General features: G+C 40.7%; 1 protein-coding gene across 1 annotated transcript in view; it reads left to right on the forward strand.

Annotated features, from left to right (window-relative positions):
• The window catches only part of LOC122549480 (oxidation resistance protein 1-like), a 73,653-nt gene extending 48,753 nt beyond the window's left edge, over positions 1–24,900 (forward strand). The window contains exons 4-7 of the mRNA XM_043689340.1: positions 6,647–6,799; positions 8,134–8,229; positions 18,204–18,277; positions 23,289–24,900. Of these exons, the coding sequence (XP_043545275.1) occupies positions 6,647–6,799; positions 8,134–8,229; positions 18,204–18,277; positions 23,289–23,424 (459 nt within the window). The 3' untranslated portion in view covers positions 23,425–24,900. The remainder of the gene's footprint in view (positions 1–6,646; positions 6,800–8,133; positions 8,230–18,203; positions 18,278–23,288) is intronic.
• The last annotated feature ends 228 nt before the right edge of the window (positions 24,901–25,128 follow it).

Consider the following 25,128-nt stretch of genomic DNA (forward strand, 5'->3'; position numbering starts at 1 on the left):
GGCCCTCATTAAGCTGAAGAAGCTACAGCTTCCACAGGCAAGGGGTGGATTGGACTTCCCAGATTTTAGGAAATATCAATTAAGTTCCCTATTAAGTTATATAGCTGATTGGGTCTTGTCTGATCCACAATCAATCTGGTTGGACATCGAGGCTTCTCAAGTAAAATACCCACTTATTAACCTTTTATTCTCAGACAAGAGGAAAATCATTACAGATCACTGTAAAAACCCTATAATACTGAATACAATCAAGGCTTGGAATATAATGCGGCAAAATGAGGGTAATTCACATAAAACATCCCCCTATGCACCGATAGTGGGAGCATGGGGATTCCAACCGGGGTTAACAGATGCCACTTTTAAACTCTGGAGATCCAGGGGTATCTCATGTCTCGGGGATTTATTTAAAGGTGGGGTCCTGATGTCTTTCGGACAGCTGCGTCAGAAATTCGGATTACCCAATGGAGACCTCTTTCGATACTTCCAAATTCGAGATTATATACAGAAGAAGACTACGTTATTAGATAGTCTTTATAAATCCGATAGAGAATGTAGTGTCCTACGACCAGTGGGGGTATCTTCCGTCAGTAATATTTATCATTTGCTACATGATGAAGTATCGGGAGATATGGATAATCTGCTTAAAACATGGGTTCAGGATCTGGGACTAGAAATCTCCACAGAAACGTGGAATGATATCTGGGAAAATGCTAGAAGAATTACTATTTGTAACAGAACCCAGGCTATCCAGCTGAAGATACTTCATAGGGCCCATATAGCACCGGTTCGATTGGCAAAATTTAAGGCAGGAGCATCTCCAATGTGTCCTAAATGCAAAATAGAGGTGGGCACTCTTGTACATTGCTTATGGACCTGTCATAAGATCCGTGGATATTGGACTAAAGTAGCAAGTACCCTGATAGAAATTTTAGGAACGGAAATTAAAGTGGACCCCGTATCTCTCCTCTTGGGCTTTTCGAACTTTCCCTCCCTGGACACGTATGGGAAGAGACTATTTTCTATTCTTTCTTTCTGTGCAAGGAAAAATATTTTGGTGAACTGGGCGGCTGAGGGCCCCCCTGGACTTTCAAATTGGCACAGACTAATTATGGAATGTATTCCCCTTGACTTCCTTACAAATATGGTGTACCGAAAGACCGAATTATTTTATAAAATATGGTAGCCCTTTTTGAATTACATAAATACAGATATTTTGGCTATCCTAACAAGGGCTTTTATCTAATTGAGACTATGGACCTGGCTGGTCCGCGGCCTCTCGGGGGAGGAATCCCGCACGAATATGGGTTTTGTCATATCTGATGCTAACACATACCGAGTATGTAAGAGACTTAAATATACACCCTGGTTAGTTGTAGGTTAGATTAGTAGATAGTTGAGTTTTGTCTGTTTGTTTTTTTTTTTCGTTTTTTTTTGTTGTTTTGTTTTTTTTGTCAAATTTTGGCTATTGTATATTTGAGCTAATTGTATATCAATGTTTATATCTGAGAGTTTTGTTTATTTTTGTAAACTTGTAAAAATGTTAAATTTCTAATAAAAATATCTATTAAAAAAAGAAAGTTAGGCAGGAATTTAAAAAGGAGATCCTCGAGGGTAGTAATCTCTGGATTACTCCTGGTGCTATGATCTAGTGAGGGTAGGAACAGGAGAATAGAGCAGATGAATGTGTGGCTGAGGGGCTGGTGCTGGGGAGAAGGATTCACATTTTTTGGATCATTGGAATCTCTTCTTGGGTAGAAATTACTTGTATAAGAAGGACGGATTGCACGTGAATTGGAAGGGGACTAATATACTGGGAGGGAGAAATGCTAGAGCTGTGCAGGAGGACTTGGAAGGTGTGGGGTGGGACCCAGGGAAATAGTGAGGAAAGAGATCAATCTGAGACTGGTGCAGTTGAGAAGAGGAGTGAGTCAAACAGGGCAGGCAAGAACAAAGCACAGAACAAGGCAGGATTGATAAATCAAACTGCATTTATTTCCATGCAAGAGCAATATTGCTCTTGGACATCATAGCAATTACAGAGACTTGGCTCAGGGATGGACAGGACTGGCAGCTTAATGTTCCAGGATACAAATGTTATAGGAAGGAAAGAAAGGGAGTAGCACTTTTTGTAAGGGATAGCATTACTGCTGTACTTAGGGAGGATATTCCCGGAAATACATCCAGGGAAGTTATTTAGGTGGAACTGAGAAATAAGAAAGGGATGATCTCCATTATTGGATTGTATTATAGAGTCCCGATAGTCAGCGGGAAATTGAGAAGCAACTTTGTAAAGAGATCTCAGTTACCTGTAAGAATAATAGGGTATTTTGCAAACATGTACTGGGACTGCCATAGTGTGAAGGGTTTAGATGGAGAGGAATTTGTTAAGTGTGTGCAAGAAAATGTTCTGATTCAGTACGTGGATGTACCTACTAGAGAAGGTGCAAAGCTTGACCTACTCTTGGGAAATAAGGCAAAGCAAGTGACTGAGGTGTCAATGGGGCAGCACTTTGGGGCCAGTGACCATCATTCTCTTAGTTTTAAGATAGTGATGGAAAAGGATAGACTGGATCTAAAAGTTGAAGTTCTAAATTGAAGGAAGGCCAATTTTGATGGTATTAGGCAAGAACTTTCAAAAGCTGATTGGGGGCAGATGTTCGCAGGTAAAGGGGCAGCTGGAAAATGGGAAGCCTTCAGAAATGAGAAAATGAGAATCCAAAGATAGTACATTTCTGTTAGTGTGAAAGGCAAGGCTGAAAGGTGTAGGGAATGTTGAATGATTAGAGAAATTGAAGTTTTGGTTAAGAAAGAAGCCTTAGAAGGGTATAAAGGCAATAGGAGTATACTTAAGAGGAAAATCAGGAGGGCAAAAAGGGAGAGTTTTGGCAAATAGGGCTAAGGAGAATCCAAAGGGATTTTATATACAGTGGAGAAGGTCTGGGGAGATATAGAATGTGGGGAAATAGATGGTGATGAGAAAGTATATAAGGTATGAGCAGGTAGGGAAAGAGTTAAGTTTTTTGTGTTGTGTGAGACAAAGGCTCAACTGGCATGACTTTGACCATATAAGAACTTGCAGTGAACATTGAGGTGCTGGAGGCAAGGGTAGTGGGTTAACGAAGTGAAAAAGTATTGATTATGTACAAGGAGCAAAGTATTCAGTACGTGCAGCCAGTTTACAAGGCTAAGAACATCCATTCTATAGTGCCAGATGGCTTAATCTTTATTGTTGATGCTCACTGATTGTAACGGTCACCCAGTCAGAATGGATGTTGCCTTATTTGGAAGCTGCTCCCTGTGAATGACTATATAATTCGTTAGGAGTCTGCTTTTCAAGAGAACTCATGTCTCTGTGCACATGGGCAATCGTTCTCTCATCTACCAGAGCCTGGAAGAAAGACGAAGGAGGTAAAGCCATACTTTTTCTCTGAGTGTTTGCTGCAACTGATATGGGGATAGGGAAATGGGACGACAGTGACACCTTGAAAAATGTCCATATTATACAGGATGACATTTGGTCTTGACATACCAAAAACTGGATAAATTCCCATGACCTGATCAGGTATACTCTCAAACTCTGGGAAGGCAGGGAAGTGATTGTTGGGCCCCTTGCTGAGATATTTGTATCATCGATAGTCACAGGTGAGTTGCCAGAAGACTTGGAGGTTAGCTAACTTGGTGCCACTATTTCTGGAAAGTGCGAAGGAAAAGCTAGGGAACGATAGACCGGTGAGCCTGACATCGGTGGTGGGCAACTTGTTGGAGAGAATCCTGAGGGGCAGGATTTACATGTATCAGAGCTGACTATCCCTAATCTGGCAAGGACTAATTAGGGATAGTCAGCATGGCTTTGTGTGTAGGAAATCATGCCTCACCAACATGGTTGAGTTTTTTGAAGAGGTAGCAAAGGATTGATGTGGGCAGAGCTGTGGATATGGTTTATATGGACTTCTGTAAGGCATTCGACAAGGTTCCTCATGGCAAACTGGCTAGCTGGTTCGATCTCATGAAATTCACGGAAAACTATCCATTTTGATACAGAACTGGTAGAAGACACAGTGGTGGTGGAGGGTTGCTTTTCTGATTTGGTGCTGAATCCACTACTTTTCATCATTGATATAAATTATTTGGATTTGAATATAAGGGGTATAGTTAGTAAGTTTGCAGATGACACCAAAGTTAGAGGTGTGGTAGACAGGAAAGAAGGTTACCTCAGTACAACGGGATATTGATCAGATGGGTCAATGGGCTGAGAAGTGTCAGATGGAGTTTAATTTAGATAAATGTGAGGTGCTGCATTTTGGAAAGGCAAATCGGAACAGAACGTGTATCCTTAATGGGAAGTTCCGAGGGAATGTTACTGAACAGAGACCTTGGAGTACAGGTTCATAGTTCCTTGGAAGTGGAGTCACGGGTAGATAAGATAGTGAAGAAGGCATTTGGTATGCTTGGTCAGAGTATTGAGTATAGGAATTGGGATGTCATGTTGCAGCAATACAAGGCATTGGTGAGGCCATTTTAGGAATATTGGGTGCAATTCTGGTCTCCCTCCTATTGGAAGGATGTTGTGAAACTTGAAAGGGTTGAGAAAAGATGCCAGGATTGAAGGGTTTGAGCTATGGGAGAGGCTGAATAGGCTGTGGCTGTTTTCCCTGGAGCAGAACAGGCTGAGGGGTGACCTTCGAGATTTATAAAATCATGAGGGGCATGGATAGTATAAATAGACGAGGTCTTTTCCTTTGGGTGTGGGAGTGCAGAACTAGAGGGCATAGGTTTCAGGTGAGAGGAGAAAAATTTAATAACGACTGAAAGAGCAACATTTTCACGCAGAGGGTTGTGCGTGTATGAATGAGCTGCCAGAGGAAGTGGTGGCGACTGGTACAATTACAGCATTTAATAGACTTCTGGATGGGAGCATGAATTGGAAGGTTTAAGAGGAATATGGGTCAAGTGCTCACAAATGGTACTAAATTAGGTTAGGCAAAAGAGAGGACTGCAGATGCTGGAGACTAGTCGAGAGTGTGGTGCTGGAAAAGCATAGCAGGTCAGTCAGCATCTGAGGAGCAGGAAAATTGATGTTTCTGGCAAAAGCCCTGGTCAGCATGGACGAGTTGAACTGAAGGTTTTGTTTCCATGCTGATGTCTCTATGACTCCCCCTATAACTCAGACCATTGAGACCAGACAACATGCTTGTAAACTACTTCTGCACTCTCTACAATCTAATAATATCCTTCCTATAACAAGGTGACCAAAACTGAACACTACTCCATGTGCAGCTCACCAACGTCCAGTACAACGAAAACATAACTTCCCAATTTCTATACTCATTGTCCTGACTGATGATGGGAAAGGTGAGGACTGCAGATGCTGGAGATCAGAGCTGAAAATATGTTGCTGGAAAAGCGCAGCAGGTCAGGCAGCATCCAAGGAGCAGGAGAATCGACGTTTCGGTTCTCCTGCTCCTTGGATGCTGCCTGAACTGACTGATGATGGTCAGTGTGCCAAAAGCCTCTTTTACTGCTTAGTCTACCTTTGATTCCACTTTGAGAACTTTGAACCTGAACTCCAAGGTCCCTCTGTACTGCTACACTCCTTAAGACCCTCTATTCACCATGAAACTCCTATGTTGATTTGAATTTCCAAAATGGAAGACCTCGCACTTGCCAATAGTTAACTCTACTTGCCATTTCTCCGCCCACTTTCCAGGCTGATCAAGGTCTTGCTGCAATTTCGGGTAACCTTCCTTGCTGTCCACAAGATTGGCTATTTTAGTGTCCTCTGCAAATGTACTAACCAAGCTTGTATATTTTTGTCCAAATCATAGATAACAAAGTGGAGGGCCCTGTACTGATACTTAAGGCACCCCACGCATTACAGGCCTCCAGTCCGATACGCATCCTTCCATTGTTACCCTCTACTTTTTACCATCAAGCTAATTGTGTATTCAGTTTGTCAGCTCACCCTGAATTCCATGCGATCTAACCTTCCAGACCAGCCTACCGTGTGGAATCTTATCAAATGCCTTACTGAAATCCACATAGATTACGTCTACCACCCTGCCCACGTCGACCGTCCAGGTGACTTCATCGAAGAACTCAAACAAATTTATGAGGCATCTTCTCCCACTCTCAAAGCCATGCTGACTGCTTCTAATCAAATCCTGTCTTTCCAAATGCATGTATATTGTAACCGTCAGAATCTTCTCAAGTAACTTACCCACCACAGAAGTTAAGTTTACTGGTCTACAGTCCCCAGGCTTTTCTTCATAGTCCTTCTTAAGTAATGGTACAACATTTGCTACTCTCCAGTCTCCCAAGACCCCACCCATAGCTAACGATGCAAAAATATCAGCCAGGGTTCCCGCAATTTCTTTAACCTCTTGCAGTCTTCTTGGATATATCTGACCAGGACTAGAAGATTTATCCACCTTCAAACGTTCTCTCATATATCCAACACCACCTCTATTGTGATGTGGACTAACCCCAGGATATCACTACTAACTTCCCCAGCAAGCTAATAAACTTGCCTTGTATTAGTGGTGGTAGAAATTCTGCAACAGAATAATAGTAATAAAACTGCACTCAAATGTTGTTGCATTTGATTTTTAAATATTCACTGTTAATTTTTCTTTTATATGAATTTCAGCTTGCAAAAAATCTTCCTCCACGAACTGTCGGTTACCCGTGGACACTAATTTACAGTACTGCGAAGCATGGCATGAGTCTGAAAACACTGTACCGTAGTATGACTGGTATTGATACACCGATGCTGCTCGTTATTAAAGATAGCGATGGCCAGGTACAGCATGGATATTCAAAGAACAAGACATATTACTTTTATTCTTCTAATTTTGGAAGAGACTTTGTTACACACAGTTAGTTCCGTGACATCGCGTTTCGGCAGCCTGATTTGGCTGTAACGTCGCCGAAGAATTAAGGAGCAGTATTTTCAAGATAGCTTTTCTCTGTTCGCAATAGCGCAAATACGGCAGAGATCAGTTCGCGCACGCGCCAATATCCACACTGAAATTGCCACACTGTTCTGCGCGTACGCCGATGTGAACTGATCATCTTGTCATTCTGCGCATGCGCTGAAGGCTCCGTGCCATTATGTGCGATGTCAGCACCGATCTTCATGCCGTACAGCGCATGCGCCGGTGTCAGCAACCAACTGATCAGCTTTCTGTGAGAGGTACTGGACAGAGAGTAGCTTCCTTCATTTTTTCGTTTACTTTTGTTTCATCAATTAAGTATGACTACAACTTTTATTCAGGCTATGCTGTACTTTTGGGTGATTTTCGAGCAATCGTGAATAATTTTTTTTGCTAGTTTGCCCTGAACCCCACTTTTCCTACGGGCCCCATTATTTATATTGTGATTTTCTATTAAGCAAGATTTCACTGGAATGCAACCAAGGCACTATAGGAGAAACACTTATACAGTGCCATTAATTGTGAATGAAATATCAATATATCAAATACTGAAATTTTCTGAATAAGCTGCTGATCTGATAGTCCTTTAATTTTCATTCTGTGATACTTTGTATTTCCAACTTTTGTCATCTTTAACTTCTTCCTTTTACCTCAGTGGTATGCTACTTTTGTTTGCAATGCAGAGTAATATCAACAGCATGGGTTCAATTCCCATACCAGCCGAGGTTACCATGAAGGACTCTCCTTCTCAACCTCACCCCTCTCGTGAGGTATGGTGACCCTCAGGTTAAACCATCACCAGTTGTCTTTCTCCAACGAGAGAGCTGCCCTCTAGGACAACGGCGAATTTACTTTTACTATTTTATTTATCCCATTGTAATGCTGCTTCACTGTTCTTGTCTGCTGCTGCTTTCGAAAGAGTGATGTGGTCCACCCAGCCATTATTCTTGACTGTGTTCGCTTGATCCATTTCACCTTGTACCTACTGTGCCTGGGGTAAAAAGAAATCCATTCCATTTTCGGGCTATGGAAGACATTGCACAAGCTATACTCATTGTCCTGACTGAAGATGCCATGGGCTGATGTAATATCAGCAAGATTTCACAAGAGTATAAACGAAATTGATTGGTGGCCTAATGAATATGGTTTATTAATCATTTCTTTATTAACTGATTTCCATTGTTCAATTTTATATCCACAGATATTTGGTGCCCTAGCATCAGAACCGTTCAAGGTTAGCGATTGTTTTTATGGAACTGGGGAGACCTTCCTTTTCACCTTCCATCCTGAATTTAAAGTAAGAAACTTACTTGGTCAGGAATGTGATGCTTTTATAATTTAAGTTTATATTTTAGTCATTATATCTTCAATAAAGTCATTTTTTCCATCAGGTCCATGTCATGCTCACTACAGAATTTTCCAGTCAGTTCCACTACTCTTGCTTTTTAAGTTAATTTATCACCTCTGTATCCACCATCCTCGTGCACCGGTGAAATCTGATGGAATTTTTCAAGGAAGTGACAAGTGTTTGGATGAGGGTGTAGTTTATATGTATTTCAACAAGGCTATTGATAAGGTCCCACATGGGAACCTGATAAAGCAGATAAAATTTATGAGATCCAGGGTAACTTGGCAAGATGGATACAAAATTGGGTAAGAACACTGTGTGACTGGAGCCAGTGCGCTTTATGCACATTGGGAGTACTGCATTCTTTTCTATCAGAAGGATGTATTAGCACTTAAGGAGTTGCAGAAGCGAGGCTGGGTGAGCTCAGGTTTTCTTCTTTGGAGCAGAGCAGGGGGAACGTGATAGGCATATATAAGATTGAGGGGCGTAAATAGATAGAGGGAGAATGCAACTGTTTCCTTTAGTTAAGGAAACAGCCGGTCAGTAAAAATGGGTGTGATTTTAAAGTGAAGGGTTTAGAGGGGTGTTGAAGAAAACGCTTTGACACAGAAGATGCACTGCCTGGGAGGGTAGTTGAGATGGGAAACCTCAAGCTTTAAAAAGCACTTGGATGAGCACTTGAAGTGTCAAAACATTCAAGTTATGTCACTTGTGTGGGTAGGAGTATATTTTTGTCGGTAAACTTGGTGAGTTGATGGGTCTCTACTGTTTGAATCAATGTTTAGCGTCTTTTCAGTGCACTGGAACCTTTTCTATATCCAGGAAATGATGGAATACTATCACCAGTGGATCTATCATCTCTGCTGCCACTGGGATGCAGGCATTCAGTCCCAGGAGACTTGACTGCCTTCAGTTCAAGTTGATCACTCAGTACTTTGTCCTGAGTGATGACGTTTGTTCTTAGTTTCTCCATTTCCTTCAGCGTTACCTGTTACTGGTGGGGTGGTACGTGTCTTCCACTGTGAAAACTGAAGCATCATATTGATTTAGTGACTGCTGTTTCCATGTTCCCCACTGTAATCCCCAGTTGCATCTACCAAGGGGCCAACATTAATTTTGGCTATTCTTTCTTTTTATATGTTATCCTACATTTTGTGATCATTTTCATTATTTATTTATTGCTCTCTTTATCTCTTACCTTTGTTGCCTTTAAAATTTGCTTGCCGGCATTTGAGCCATAATGTGAGCCATAATGTGATCCACCAGCTCCCACATCCTGCAGGTACAACACATCACTTGGCCCTGCACCTCCTTGTTTTTTAGATTAGATTCAGGCCCTTCAGCCCAACAAGTCCACATCAACCCTCCGAAGAGTACCCACCCAGATCCATTTCCTTCCATTTATCCCCAACTGATGCACTTAACACTGTGGACAATTTAGCATGGCCAATTCACCTGACCTGTACATCTTTTGTAATCATACTTAATTTCCAATAATCACTTTTTAATCTGTAAAATATTTCTCTTATTTGCCTTTAATCTGAAATTAACTTACTGTCAAATTAATGATGAATCAACAAATTTACAGTTTTCCTATAATGTTAATCTGTTTTGTCCTGGGCCTCTGACTCTTGGCTGCAATTTACTCTGTTAAAAAGACCTTGCAAACTGAACCAAAAGAAAAGCAAAAAGCATCTGTTTCCTCTCAGCACCAAATTCACAGGCTGCTCCTAGTTCCTGAAACACACACACGTACATCAGGCCCAATGTTATTTGAGTTTGTACCAAGCTGCAGGAGTACCGCTGATCTTCACAGAGAATCATCAGCTCTTTTTAACCTTTTTGCAATCTCTTACTACTTATCCACATAAAGCTTCCTGGTTTCAGGCACGCCTTCAATTGGTTCTGATCCTTTCTCAGTGTCATGCCTGTTCTGTAGCAGAGTAATAGTAGCTCCTGTATTTGCATAAATAACAGCCCTACACTCACCAAGTGCAATTAATTGTATTATTAATTGAGAAAATCAGAGCTTTACAAGCACAAGGCAAACCTAGTACGTCAGGGACCACAGCATACTTCAGGTAAACAGCATAAATATTTTGGTTCTTGTCAGCACCAACAAGTAAGTTACAGATTGTAATAACAGAAAAGACTAAAAAGTTGTAACGATTAAAATCACCTGAAGTCTAACCAGCTCAATATGAAAACAGTTCAAAAGCCTGAATGATATCAGAAACTAAAACAAATTGTCCAGAATACTTAGGTCTGGCAGTGAATGTGAAAAGGGAAAATTAACATTCTACGTTGTACTATGTCCACTGCTTTTTGTCATTTATATAAATGATTTGGATGTGACTATAGGAGGTACGGTTAATAAGTTTGCAGATGAGACCAAAATTGGAGGTGTAGTGGACAGCAAAGAAGATTACTTCAGAATACAACAGGATCTTGATCAGATGGCCAGCGGGGTGAGGAATGGCAGGTAGAGTTTAATTTAGATTAAAGTGAGACTGTGTTTTGGAACGGTAAACCAGGGCAGGACTTGTACACTTAATGGTAAGGTCCTAGGGAGTGTTGCTGAACAAAGAGACCTCAGAGTGCAGATTCATAGTTCCTTGAAAGTGGAGTCGAATAGATAGGATAGTAAAGAAGGCATTTGTTATGTTTGCCTTTATTGGTCAGACTACTGAGGAAAGGAGTTGGGAGGTCCCATTGTGGCTGCACAGGACATTGTTTAGGCTCTTATTGGAATACTCATGCAATTTTGGTCTCCCTGCTATAGGAAGGATGTTGTGAAAGTTGAAGGTTTTCAGAAAAGATTTACAAGGATGTTCCCAGGGCTGGCAGGTTTGAACCAAAGAGAAAGCCTGAATAGACTGTGACTATTATCCCTGGAGCATTGGAAACTCCGGAGAGACCTTGTAGAGATTTATAAAATCATGAGGGGCATGGATAGGGTATAAAGGCAATCTCTTTTCCTGAGGTGGGGAGTCCAAAACTAGTCAGCATAGGTTTAAGATGAGAGGGAAAAGATTTAAAAAGGACCCAAGGGAAAACTTTTTCATGCAGATGCATGTATGGAATAATCTGCCAAAGGAAGTGATGGAGGTGGGTGCAATTAAGGAATTTAAAAGCTGGCAATATGAATAAGAACGGTTTAGAGGGATATGGGTCAAATGCTGGCAAATGGGGCTAAATTTATTTAGGATATCTGGTTGGCATGGATGAGTTGGACCGAAGAGACTGTTTCCATGCAGTATATCTCTGTTACTGTAAGTCAGTGACCTTTCATCTGTGTTAGGAATGTCATGGGCTTTTAGCAAGTGAAAAGATGGAAGGATTAGAGAAAAGAACAAATGATCTAAGGCAGGAGAAACTGAGTAACAGAAGTGTTAATGCAGTAAAACACAATAGATGATAAGGCAAGGAAAGAAGCAAAGTATGTATCCATACAAGCTGTGAATTGCAGGAAAATGGCTCTCAATTTGTTCACCATTCTGCACGTCTACTAGTATTCTGTCTCTGTGTTAACTATGCCCAGGTTTCAAAGAAGCAATAGTTTGAGTACGTTGCAGATATGTTTCCATAACAAGGAAAGATAAAGTAAGCACATAGCTTGTTTGATGATATTGTGTGAGTAAGATAAAGCAGAAAAGTGGATAGTACAGTTGAAAATCACATTGAACAGAAAGTTCAAAAGCAAGTGAAAATAGGAATGAGAACCATTAAAAGGGAATCCTTACATCTTCTCATCCATAAAAGCAGTAAACTGATAGAAATGAGTGTGATTCGGGGCCAGAAAAGGTGTTTTAAGTACCTCAGCCTAAAACTTAATAAGTACTTATCTAAGGAAGTCATGCTGCCCAGATTATGGTGAAAAACAAAAGAGAAAGTTGAGACATTGGATGGGCTAAGCATTGCAAAGCAGCAGTAAGCTGTGTAAGGAGGAAAAGATCACATCTAGAGTGAGACGTATAGTTCGGGTAATTTGAGGCGATGTGGGAATAGAACTGGTAAATCTATCTTAATTTTAAAATTCAGTAGTCTAGTTCAAAGATTAATAAATTGGCTGACAGACCTAACTGAAAGACAGTTATCAGTCAGTCACTTGAAGCGTGAATAGGACCTTCATTAGATTAAATTAGAATACATTTAGATTACATTACAGTGTGGAAACAGGCCCTTCGGCCTAACAAGTCCACACTGACCCGCCGAAGCGCAACCCACCCATACCCCTGCATTTACCCCTTACCTAACACTACGGGCAATTTAGCATGGCCAATTCACCTAACCTGCACATCTTTGGACTGTGGGAGGAAACCGGAGCACCCGGAGGAAACCCACGCAGACACGGGGAGAACGTGCAAACTCCACACAGTCAGTCGCCTGAGGCGGGAATTGAACCCGGGTCTCTGGCGCTGTGAGGCAGCAGTGATATTGATTACTATTGAAGCTTAACTAGTAAGAGTCAGCTCAGCGGTTGAAGGACTTACACCCAAAATGTCGACTCTCCTGCTCCTTGGATCCTGCCTGACCTGCCAGGCAGGTTTCCAGTGCCACGCGTTTTGGACAAGTAGGAGGCCGGAAGAACACAGCAAGTCAGACAGCATTAGGAGGTGGAGAAGTTGTCATTTCACGTGCAAACCTTCAGGAATGGAGGTGGGAGTAGGGGAAGCTGTAGATGATGTGGGGGGATGGGGTTGGTGGCGGTGGGAAAGATTATGAGTAGGGAGAGGGTGGGTGTGGTGAGGTAGTGATAGTTGAATACAGGTGGTGGGTGTGACCCGGTTGGTTGATGGGAGGAATGACTCTGGTTGGTAGTTGGAAGAAAGTGTCAGTTGAAGGGATAGAAGGGAGGAGACGGTGGATGGGTGGTAAAGTTATTTGAAATTAAACCTTAATGCTGAGTCCTCAGGTCGTACCCACCACTTGTATTCACCTATCACAGCTTCACCATTCTGCCCCTATTCCCACCCATAACCGTAACTCCCCACCCTTATCTGTAGTTCCCCCATCCCCACCTCCATTCCTGAAGAAGGGTTCTACCCAAAATCTCGATTTCTCAACCTTGTGATGCTGCCTAGCTTGCTGTGTTCTTTCAGTCTCTTGTCTCCTTTGGATTCCAGCATCTATAGTTGTTTCTGTCTCTAAGTGTATTTAAAAGAGAGCTTGTCCAGTCAGGAAAGACTGATCATATTTGGAGTTGGAGACAGCCTTAGTATATAGTTCGTGAAATTTGGAGGCATCGTGGATTTTCAGTATAGAGGGAAAAGAGGTACTTTTTACTTGCTTTGTGTTTAGTTTCATAGCTTGTAAGGCTTTTGTTAAACAGGATAAATTGAAATGTGGAATCAGGGCCCAGCACAACAGGTCATAGATAAACTATACATTCATTGGTTGTTGATAGCTACTAATCTGACTATCTTTTACAGCTTACTTTTAGTTTGAAGTTAAATAAGGGAAGCATTTACAGGCTACAAACCAAAGGATGAGTAGGAGTTTTTTAAAAGCCAAATTTAGAACTCACTGTATAGATACAAATGCAGGGCAGGTGATGTTTTGTATTTGCATGATGTGAGCGCCTCATCTGGAGCAAAGCATTAGTTGCTTAAGGAGCCATAGCTCTGAGTTGATGATCTGGAGTCTGAGCTTCAACATGGTGACACGTTGAAGGGGAGCTGGATGCTGTGTTTCAGGAGGCCGTTCAGTCCCTCAATTAACTATTTTTAATTCAGTCAGCGGTTAAGGACAGGAAGATGTGACTGAGAGTGAGGCAGGTAGAGGGATCTAGTTGGTAGTGCTGAAGAAGGCTCAGCTGTTGAATGTGTCTAACAGGCTTGCAATTCTTCATCCCTGTCTAGGTCAGAATGGCAGTATAGGGAGGATGAGCAAACTCATCGAAGCATCGTCTTACAGGGAGCCATTAAAGAGGGGGGAGAAAAGAGAAATGATATCGAATTAGGGATAGTATAATTAGGGAAATAGCGACAGTTCTCTGTGGATCGAGAGTTTGCTTAGTGCTAGAGTTTGGGATATCTCATCTCGGCAGCAGAAGAATTTGAAGTGGGAGGGCAAAATCCAGTTGTCATGGTCCATATAGGTACCAATGATATAACTAGAAAGAGGAGAGGGCTTCTGCTGAGGGAATATGACCAGCTACAGGCTCAGTTGAAAAGAGAACCAAAAGAGTAATAATCATTGGATTGTAGCAGGAGAAACAGGTTTGACTTCATGGAAGATTGTGGAAAAAGTTTGAAGACTGAGGAGAGGTTTGCTCAGTAGAGGTTATTAAAGTTTCCAGAACAAGTAATAGAAGGCAGTATATGGAAAATGTCAGGAATCTAACTTGCAGATAACAGGACAGTATTGAGAAGATGGGCAGTTAATAACGAACTGTGAGTTTTGTACTTAAATGCATGCAGAATATGAAGCAAGGAAAATGAGCTTGTTATGAAGATTGAAGTTGGCAGGCATGATACTGTAGGTATCACAGAGTTGAAGGTCTATAAAATCAGCAGAGGCATAGAAAGGTAGATGGCCAACAGCTTTTCCCCATGAAAGGCGAACCCATAGGTTTAAGATGAGAGGGGAGAGATACAAAAGTGTACAACGGGACCATTTTTTCATAGTGTGGTCAGTATCTGGAATGGGCTGCGGTGGTATCTGGAATGGTGGTGGCGAGTACAATTTTGTCGTGTATGAAACATTTGAATAGGTATGTGGACAGGATAGATATGGAGGGATATGGACCAAACGCAGGTTAATGGGAATAGATTAATTGTGAAAACTGGGCAGCATGGACAAGTGGACCAAAGGATCCATTTCCATGCTGTAAACCTCTAACTCTGTGGCTGCAAGGACTAAAGGTTGGGAACTAAATATCCAAGGAAAAGCATCCTGTCAAAAGGACAGACAGATAGGCAAAGGGAACAGGGTTGCCTTGTTAGTAACAAACAATTAAATTGAGAACAAGAACTGATACAAAGTTAGAATGTGTAGAATCTGTGTGGGTGAAGGTGAGGAAATGCGAAGGATTAAAATGCTATGCTGAGTTATGTACAGGTTTCCTAGCAGTAGTCAGGATATTGGGGAAGAAAATGTCAGGATTTGAAAAGGCATGTATGGAAGACACTGTTACAATAATCATGGGGACTTCAATATGCAGATGGACTGCAAATCAGGTTGGAAGTCGATCTCAAAAAAAATCTATGGAATGTCGACAAGATAGTTTTTTCAAACAAGTGGTAAAGGCCACTGGATAATATGTACTTTTACATATATATAAGGTAAATGAGGCAAGAGTGGACATTGGACCACTGGAAAGTGAGGCTGAGGAAGTAGTGTAGGGAGTAAAGAACTGATGGAGAAACTGAATAGTACTTTGCATCAGTTTTTGGAGGGAAGGTACCAGCACCATGCCAGACCTTCAAGAGAATCAGGGGGCAGAGATGAATGTAATAGCATTGATGTTAGGAAACCTGAAAGATCTCAAGATGGATAAATTTCCTGGACTAGATGGACTACACCCCAGAGTTCTGAAGGAGAAGATTGTCGAGGCATTGGTGGTGATGTCTCAGCAATCAGTGGTGTCTGGGAACATCCCAGAGCACTGGAAAATGTAACACCCCTGTTTAAGATGGGAGGGAAGCAGAAGATAGGAAACTGTAGGCCAGTTTGCATGACCTCAGTCAGTGGTATTGTACAGCATTTTATTTAAAGATACAAAGTACTTAGAAGTCCAAGGTACAATAGGGCTGAATCAGCATGACAGGAGGATATGCCTGACAAATCTGTTAGAATTCTTCAAAGAGGTAACAAGCAATTTAGACAAAGGAGAGCCATGGACATGATCTATTTGGGTTTCCCAAAGATCATTGACGACTTATCATACATGATGCTGCTAAATAACATAAGAGAAAGTTAGGGGCAAAGTGCTGACATGGATTTAGATTTGGCTGACTGGCAAAAAAGCAGAAAAACAGGAGTCTTTTACATGGTAGCTGGTGATTAGTGGCGTTCTGCAGGAATCAGTGGAACCACAACTATTCACATTTGATGTTAATGAGCTGAACAAAGGAACTTAGAGCATTATTATTTGCTAGTGGAGGACAGATTTGTTGAGGAGGCAACAGAAGGACTTGGACAAGCAAGGAGAGTTGGTAAAGAAGTGAGAGATAGGATTCAATATGGGAAGATGCCCGCACTGTTCAGGGATGTGTAGGTTAGTTGTGTTAGCTATGGGAAATGTAGGATTACAGGGAAAGGGGAGGGTGATGGGTCTGGGTGGGATCCTCTTCAGAAGGTCTGAGTGGACTTATTGGGCCGAATGGCCTGTTTCCACACTATGAATTGAATGGAAATGAGTCCTGTTATCTGGATCCTAAGCATCTGCTTTTTTGTGTGTGAAGCTGACATCCCAGATTCAAAAGAGTAATTTTGAATGCTTGGAATCCAGATAGCAAAGACTTTACTTTATTAGCAGTTAGAGAATAGTGTTTCTGGTGCTTTCTGAAATCTAGTTCAAGACCGATAAAGACAACATGTTGTTGCCAGGTATACAAGTATTTGAGTGGTCTTGGCCACACATTCTAAAATGCATATTGGTCTTGTAATAGGAGATTTGAGTTCTCCCACCCTCTTCATGTCTCTTGTGAAACCAGAAGGTTCATTTCATGTAAAGCCCACAACATTCCCTTCCCTCTTACGCGCAAATTATTGGGTGTTTACTGTATTGCATTTTCCTGGGGATTAATGTTTGGTCTACTGCTTTTCCTGATTTTGATGAATGACCCAGACTTTTGTGTTATGGATACAATTTCAGAATTTTCAGATGACAAAGCTTGATGTGTTATAACCTAGAGAGGCTGGTGCAATGGACAAACGAGGCAGCTGAAATTTAATGCAGGGTTATTCATTTTGCTGAGAAGCACAATATAAAACAAAGGGTGCAATTGTAAAGTGGAAGCAGCAATTTCAGGGAAATTATGCACAAATTATGGAAGATGAGAGCAAAAACAGAAATTGCTTGAAAAGCTCAGCAGGTCTAGTAGTATCTATGGAGAGAAATCAGTTAATGTTGTGTTTCCAGAATTCAGAACTTCTCAGAAGATGGTCGAGCAATTGCCTGTTCAGAACCCGTTTGAAAGTACATTACCCCTCACTTCTCTATTAATTTCTTTTTGTTCTACTAGCCCCTCCAGGCATGTTGCAGTCAGTTGGTATCATTCTCAGTGTCGGTTGTACCTGCAGATTTGCAAGTCAGCTAGAAATTGGGAAAGTATTCAAAATAGCAAAGCTGATAGGAAGAACCTGTTCCCATTGTTCAGCTATGTCATACCTCTGGAGCAGGTGGGTCTTGAATCCAGGCTTTCCTGGTCCGGGATACCACTGCATCACAAGAGCCCCTCAGGAGAGGATCAAAGATTAGATAACACTGATCTGAAGTGAAGGGCCAGATGAAACATGAACAAACCTGTTTTTAACAGAAGGTGGTTATGATCTGGGAAAACACTGCTCGAAAGTGTGTTGGAATTCATTTCACAAAGGCCTTCATACAGGGAATTAATAATCTGAAGAGCTACTGGGTGTGGGACCAGGAGTAGTTGTGTATTTTGCAGGGAGTCAGCATGGGTAAGATGAATCAAATGGCTGCCTCCTGTGTTTTAACCACTCTGTGATTCTGTGTTTGCGAATTCCTTGAAATGTGTTGCTTTGTAATAGAGTTATGCAAAACATATTGAAACATGTTTGGAATTTCACCTAAAAACAAAATAACTTCCCTGGAGAAACCGTGTTAAGTAGCTAAGTAGCTGAATTTGGTATTGAATGGAAGTTGCCGGACTAATTACAGTTTATTATTATAGTACAAGTATTACAGCGTTGCACAAGCACTTTTCTAAGTGAAGCAAATTATTGTTTTACAGATATTCAAGTGGACAGGTGATAATATGTTCTTCATAAAAGGAGACATGGATTCCTTGGCCTTCGGTGGTGGAGGGTAAATGATGTTTTCATAGCATATTAAGTCTTTATTTTTTTTATCAGATTCTAAGGAATTTTGGCCAGTGCTACAAAGAATTAGGTGCATTTTTAACCAAAATTATGTGAACAGCATTTTTTAGGTGAGTATTGTTAATAACGTTGGAAGAATAGTTGGTCACAGTTGTATATTGACATTTAACAGGAGCATATCACATCAAATAAAACTTCGCACAATTTATTATAGAACATTGCCTTTGCTAATAGGATCAGAATTCACATGGTACCCGGTTATAGTCCAACTGGTTTATTTGAAATCCCAAGCTTTCGGAGCACTGCTGCTTCGTCAGGTGGAGCAGTGCTCTAAAAAGTTGTGATTTCAAATAAACCTGTTGGACTATAACCTGGCGTCATGTGACTTCTGATCTTGTTCATCCCAGTACAATATCGGCACCTCCACATCTTTGTTAATAGAAAACACAGCAGCTGTTCCATTCTGCAAAGGCCAATGCATTGAATGATTTGTTAAGCTGGATCAGAGGAAATGCTTGAATCAGATGCTGGGAGTACTGCTTGAATACAGTGCTGCTAACTGAAGCAGGGTGATCTTTCGATTCCAGCCTCAGGCAATACTTTGTGGAGTTTGCACATTCTCCCCATGTCTGCTTGGGTTTCGTCCCTCAATCCAAAGATGTGCAGGCTAGGTAAATTGGTCGTGCAAAATTGTCAATAGTGTTCAGGGATGGAGAGGTTAGGTGCATTGGTCAGGGTAAATGTTGGGGAATGAGTTTGTGTGGATACTCTTCGGAGGGTTGGTGTGGACTTGTTGGGCCAAAGGGCCTGTTTCCACACAGTAGGGATTCTAAACAAAAATAAATAAATATTTGGTATTCATTTTTCTGCTGCTGCTTGATTATTGGTCATTATCTCTGTCTAAAGATGACTGACTTTTTAAAAAATGTATAAATCGCATCCACATAAGCAGAGGCATTTATTAGACACCAGTACGAGAATAACCAAGTGCAAATCTTGATCAGACGTTTTGAAGAGGAGACCAAATTAGTAAACTGAAAAATGGCTGTTACTACTAACATAAGAACTCGGAGCAAGAGTAGACAATTCAGCCCCTTGAAAATGCTCCACCATTTAATATAATCATGGCTGATCCTATCCCCTCAACTTCACTTTTCTGCCCGGGTCCCATAACCCTGTTACTAATTAAAAATCTACCTTTTTAAATTTATTCAGTGTCCGCTGCACTCTGAGATGGTGAATTCCGCATATTCAGTACAGTTTGAGAGAAGGAAGGACTCTTCTGTTGTAAATCTGCCAAACTTTAGATTGCTCCAGAGGGGAATATCCATTATCTGTTCATTTTGCCAATTTTCTTTAACATTTTATACCTCAATTAGCTCTTGTCTCATCTTCTAAACTCCAGCAAACATAATTCTAAACTACTCAATCTCCCCTCCATTTCTAGAATTGGACCTTTTCTGAACTGCCTCCAACACAATTCCACTCTTTTATATGGCCTTCCAGAAGGCATCCGATGAAGCCCCTGGATAAATTGAAGCCAAATTATTCATCTGGAAAATATATAAACTGAGAGCAAGCAGGCATGATAATGAATAATTACTCTAATGGGCATGGTTGTAACAATGGGATAATGCAAGGATCTATATTTGAGTCTCGACTATTCACTCTATTCATTAACAAACCTATGTGTCTTTTTATCTATCCCTAATATTCAAATTTACAAATGTTAAGTGGGCAAATCTGGAAACTGGTTGTCCATGTTGGGACCTAAAATGGTTAAAATAAGGTACTTTCTAAATAGTGGAAAACTAGGTCGAGATGGACCTGGGACGGATGTCTAGAAGAATAGAATATCACAATTTCTTTGGAGACTAATAATGTGAAAAACCAAACTCCCCAAATTACCCCAACAGAACTCCCAGATTGAGAAGGTTTTAGGATTTTAAGCTTTTTTTCATGAATCAAGTGGAAAATGAACATTATTTACAGACTAAGTTACATATCAAATCGCAAATTAAATTAAAGGTCATCTCAACAGAGTATTGAGAGTTCCTAGGCTCTAGACTTTCCCTGGATTCATCCCGAAAACCGCGAAAGATTTGCTTCTCGCCCAATCGTGCAACTCTGTGTCTGACTTGCCACTTCCCTATTGTGAACTGTTGCTGTGAAGCAAGTGAGGGAGTGCGACAGGCGGCAAGGAAGGGAGGGATGGACACTAAGAAAGCCACAGGAAAGATAAACTGCACAAAAGGCATATAGTGAATACTAGGGGAAAGTGAGGACTGCAGATGCTGGGAATTAGAGTCGAGAGTATGGTGCTGGAAAAACACAGCAGGTCAGGCAGCATCCGAGGAACAGGAGAATTGACATTTCAGGTAAAGCCCTTCTTCAGAAATACTGTTGGATCAAACTGAAGGCAGCAAAACAGAGACCAGTTCTGGCAAAATCCTATAACACTCCTACTACAGCATATCCGATGGACTTGTAGTTCTGCTGAGGTGCTCCATTGCAAGAGTTCCATTGTAATATAACTTTGTCTCTGCAGTGATTGTTGGTACCTTGAAGGAGGAGGAGTTCTTAACCCCAATTGTTCATTTCACCACCCCTCTTTTAAATTCTACTTTTTGTTGCTCTTCCTCCTTTGAATTCCAATTGATGTCTAGCTTCCTCAATTTATACCATTAAGAATATTCTGCTCTTGCTTAAACTCCAAATGATGAATCCATTATTACCAAACCCTGTCTGTCTCAGCTCCTGATTTTAAGCTGATTTCTGTTTTCTCAGCTGCAATTTTCAAATTATTTTGTGGTTGTTCCAAGGCATTCATGAGTGCAATGTTTTTGATGCATCTCACTTGGATTTCAACAGGGCTTTTGAAAAGGTTTACATGGTGTCCAGTGGGCATCCCACAGCGGTCAGTATTGGAACCCTTCCTATTTGTGGTTCATATAAATAATTTAGCCTGGAATATAGGAGCGTTAATACAATAATTAGTAGGATAGTGAATAGGAGGACAGCCTTAGATTATAGGGAGATATCGGCAGCTGGTCAGATAGCTAATCAGTGACAAATAGAGTTCAGTCCGGATAAATGTGAGATGATGCATTTGGACAGAACAGACAAGGCAGGGAGTAATGCAAGCACTGAGAATCAGAAAGAACTTGGTGTGAGTATACACCGACCCCTTAAAATTGCAGGACAGATAGAAAAAGTGTCTAAGAAGTTATATGATATACTTGGCTTTATTAGCAAAGACAAAGAGTTTGAGTGAAGAAATAATGCAAGGACTGTGAAAACCGATGGATAGGCCACAACTAATTATGTATGCCATTTTCTGGGATCCACATAAGAGGAGGGGTGTGACTGCATTGAAGAGAGTGCAGAGGAGATTGACCAGGATTGGGCTGGAGAGTTTTATCTGTTAAGAGAGTCTGGACAAACGGGTTGTTTTCCTTAGAGCAGAGGAGATTGAGGGGACATGATTGGCATCTGTAAAATTTGAGGGACAGAAATCTTCCCTCTTGATGGAGGAATCAGCAACTGGGGGCATAGTTTTAAGGTAAGGAACAGAAGGTTTAGAGTAAGTGTGGGGACTTTTTCACTGAGGGTAGTGGGAATCTGGAACTCACTGCCTATAAGGGTGATTTGAGGCAGAAATCCTCATTGCATTTAAGAAGTATTTAGATCTGTGAATGCAATGCCAAGGTTGTAAGCCAAATGCTGGAAAATGGGATTAAAATAGTTAGATATTGTTTTTGACTGGTGCGGATGTGATGGGCCTAATGGTCGTTTTCCGTGTTGTGTATATCTATGACTCTGACTATTATCATAAAAGCCTGAGCCCTAAAGGTACTCGCATTAGGTACTCCTAATGAATATAGGAAATATGGAATTTTGTTTATTTAAATTCTGCAAAAGTTGTTTGTTTTTCTGTCTTATGGTCTTGGCGAATCAGCCTGCAATAGCCCCAAACTTTTTTAAGATCCCGTTGCAATCCAAAATGAAAAAAGAGCCAAACTTACCAAGCAACTCTCATGAAAACCCTGTTTAAAGATGCAGTGTTTTCTGTAACAATCTGTTACAAATTCAGCATGAATTAAATGTCAGGGCAAATTGCAGGTAATGCAGTATAAATTATAAATTGATATGCGTAACTCAAATCTGGACAGTCCTCTCAGCACATCTCTCACTAACCATTACCAAAGCCTTTCAAAACTCAGCTTTCCCCTGAATTTTTTCATAACTTTATACTTAATTTTATGCTTCCAGTCAGAGAGACTTACATCAAGGGAAAGAATTACTGTCTTCTCTATCTATGCCCCTCATAATTTCCACATCTCAATCATGTCTTAGGGTGGCACTGCTATCTCATAACGCCAGGGACCTGGGTTTGATTCCAGCCTCTGGCGACTGTGCAGACTCCACACAGACATTCTCCCTGTGTCTGCATGGGTGCTCCAGTTTCCTCCCGCAGTCTGTAAATGTGCAGGTTAGGTGAATTGGCTGTGCTAAAGTGCCCATTGTGTTCATGGGTGTGGAGATTAGGTGCATTAGTCAGGGGAAATGTAGAGTAATAGGGTAGGGATATGGGTCTGGTTGGGATACTGTTTGGGGGGTCGGTGTGAACTTGTTTGGCCAAATGACCTGTTTCCATGCTGTAGGGATTCTATGTTTTCTATATCCCCTTTCAATTTCCTCTGCTCTAAGGAAAACAACTCCAATCTGTCTGATCTCTCTTAATAGCTAAAACTCCTGCATTATTCAAGTCCATCTTCTCTGCAGTCTGCCCAGTGCAATCTGATCCCTGAAAATGGCAAACAATACTGTCAGTACCGGTATCCTTCATCTTGTATTTTCTAAAGTGTCCACGTTAATGATTTTAGCCTGTTTTGTTGTTATCCTTATAAAGCACCTTTACAGTTTCTCAATGGAAAAAAGTTGATTAACCTATTTTTGATCATGGTTCTCCAACTGATGGCCTTTTTTCTTTATAGAGGAGAAATTGGATTGTGGTTGGATGGGGATCTATACCACGGACGTAGCCACTCATGTAAAACGTTCGACAACTGCATCCTTTCAAAAAGGGAAGACTTCTACGTACAGGACATTGAAATATGGGCATTTGAGTGAAAGGACAAATCTTTACATAAGCACTGAAGGAATTCAATGTGTCCGATGTAAGACCCTAAATCTGACCAAGCATCGATAATGAAGTTGAATCTAGGCAAATTAAAAAAAAACAAATTATCATCAGTTGGGCCACCACATTTGTTAGCAGGTCTGTAAAGAAAAATTCGATCTGAACCCAATCTAAGAATGTATTGCCATTAGTAGTAACAAAACATGTTTTTAAAAGTCAAAACACCAGCCACATACTCTGAAGTTTTGGCAACATTTAAATTGAACCCTGACAAGTCGTAGTTGCACTAAAATGATGGGGTCAGAAATCACCCGAACAAATTCTATTTACTTCTGTTTGAAAAACGTATCTGGGTAATGCTGTCACTGATGATGGTGCTGCAGCTTTGAGACTGATGCTGTCAACATTTTGGGTCAACTGACAAAAACACATTTCACATTCAGCCTGTATAGGGCTTGATGCTGTTCTGTGGCAAAACCAATGAAAGAACTAAAAACGTATTCAGGAAGAAGCCTCATGTTGCTGGATAAATGACAGCAGAATTTTGCAGGGTATTTTTGTTATGCCTGTGTAGTTTCCGGCAAACGTGAAAAAGCATATACTGTATTTATTGGTCAGATTTATTCTACAGTTTAGCTTCATAGCACACCAAACTCCCAAGCACCCATAGTTGTGCTGTCTGTCAGTGGGTGTATGTTGTGAGTATAGCTGACACCACTCTAAAACAGAATAGTAATAGATACTGTAGATGTTAGGATAATTCTATAGACTTGTGGAATTTATAGATTATTGTCAAGTAATGTCAAACAACCTTGGCAGGCAACAATCATTTATGCCTTGGTCACTGCAAATGATTAATGCCATCTAGAGATTAACAAAACAGTTTCAGAATGAAAATAATTAAACCCTATTGCAGGTTTTCTTTGTATTTTATCAAGTCTAGAACCTGATTGTGTTTTACAAACTATTCCTGTTCTGGGTGTGAAATTAGTTTTCTTCGTGCTGAAAATCCAGCTGCAATGTATTATAATACTCTGTAAATCAAAGTACTGCATTGTTCCTCAGTTGAGAAAATGAAATGGTGAGTTGCTTATGGCACTTTGAATTATGACAGAAATAAACGCAGGCCAATTAATTTTATTGGTTTTTGTTGTAGTCTTGTACAGTTTATTTCCAAATTTAAAATGTTAAACTGATAGGAGAGAGTTGCTGCATTCATAAAGGGCATATTAATTTTGTGGGCTGTTTATTTATGCTGAATGTGAAAAAATGCAGAGATCAGTTCTCTCATTTCTGTCTAATGTTCTGTATCTTTGTTAGGATGTAGCCTGAATGTTTACAGATTTTGGATGTGAATTGTAAATAAATACAGCAGCTTTTATTTCCTTTGTCTTCCACAGCAGTATTATTGTCTTTGTGGAATTACAGCTACCTAACAAAACTATTTAAAATAAGCTTAGAATTATCACAATGTAAGATTGATGAATAGTAGAATAAATTATTGGAACCAAATACCCTGGTCTGAATTCATTCAGTTTCAGTAAATTATACAGCCCATGAAGAGGCTAGTTTTTTTTTGTGCATGGAATACGAAGTTGCTGCCTCAGTCAGCAATTGTTGCCATTCCTAATTGTCCAGAGGACAGTTGTGTCAATGATCTTATTATTGATTGGCTGAATTGGGAAGATGAATAG

Source organism: Chiloscyllium plagiosum, chromosome 4 (genome assembly GCF_004010195.1).
Source record: "Chiloscyllium plagiosum isolate BGI_BamShark_2017 chromosome 4, ASM401019v2, whole genome shotgun sequence".
NCBI lineage: Eukaryota > Metazoa > Chordata > Chondrichthyes > Orectolobiformes > Hemiscylliidae > Chiloscyllium > Chiloscyllium plagiosum.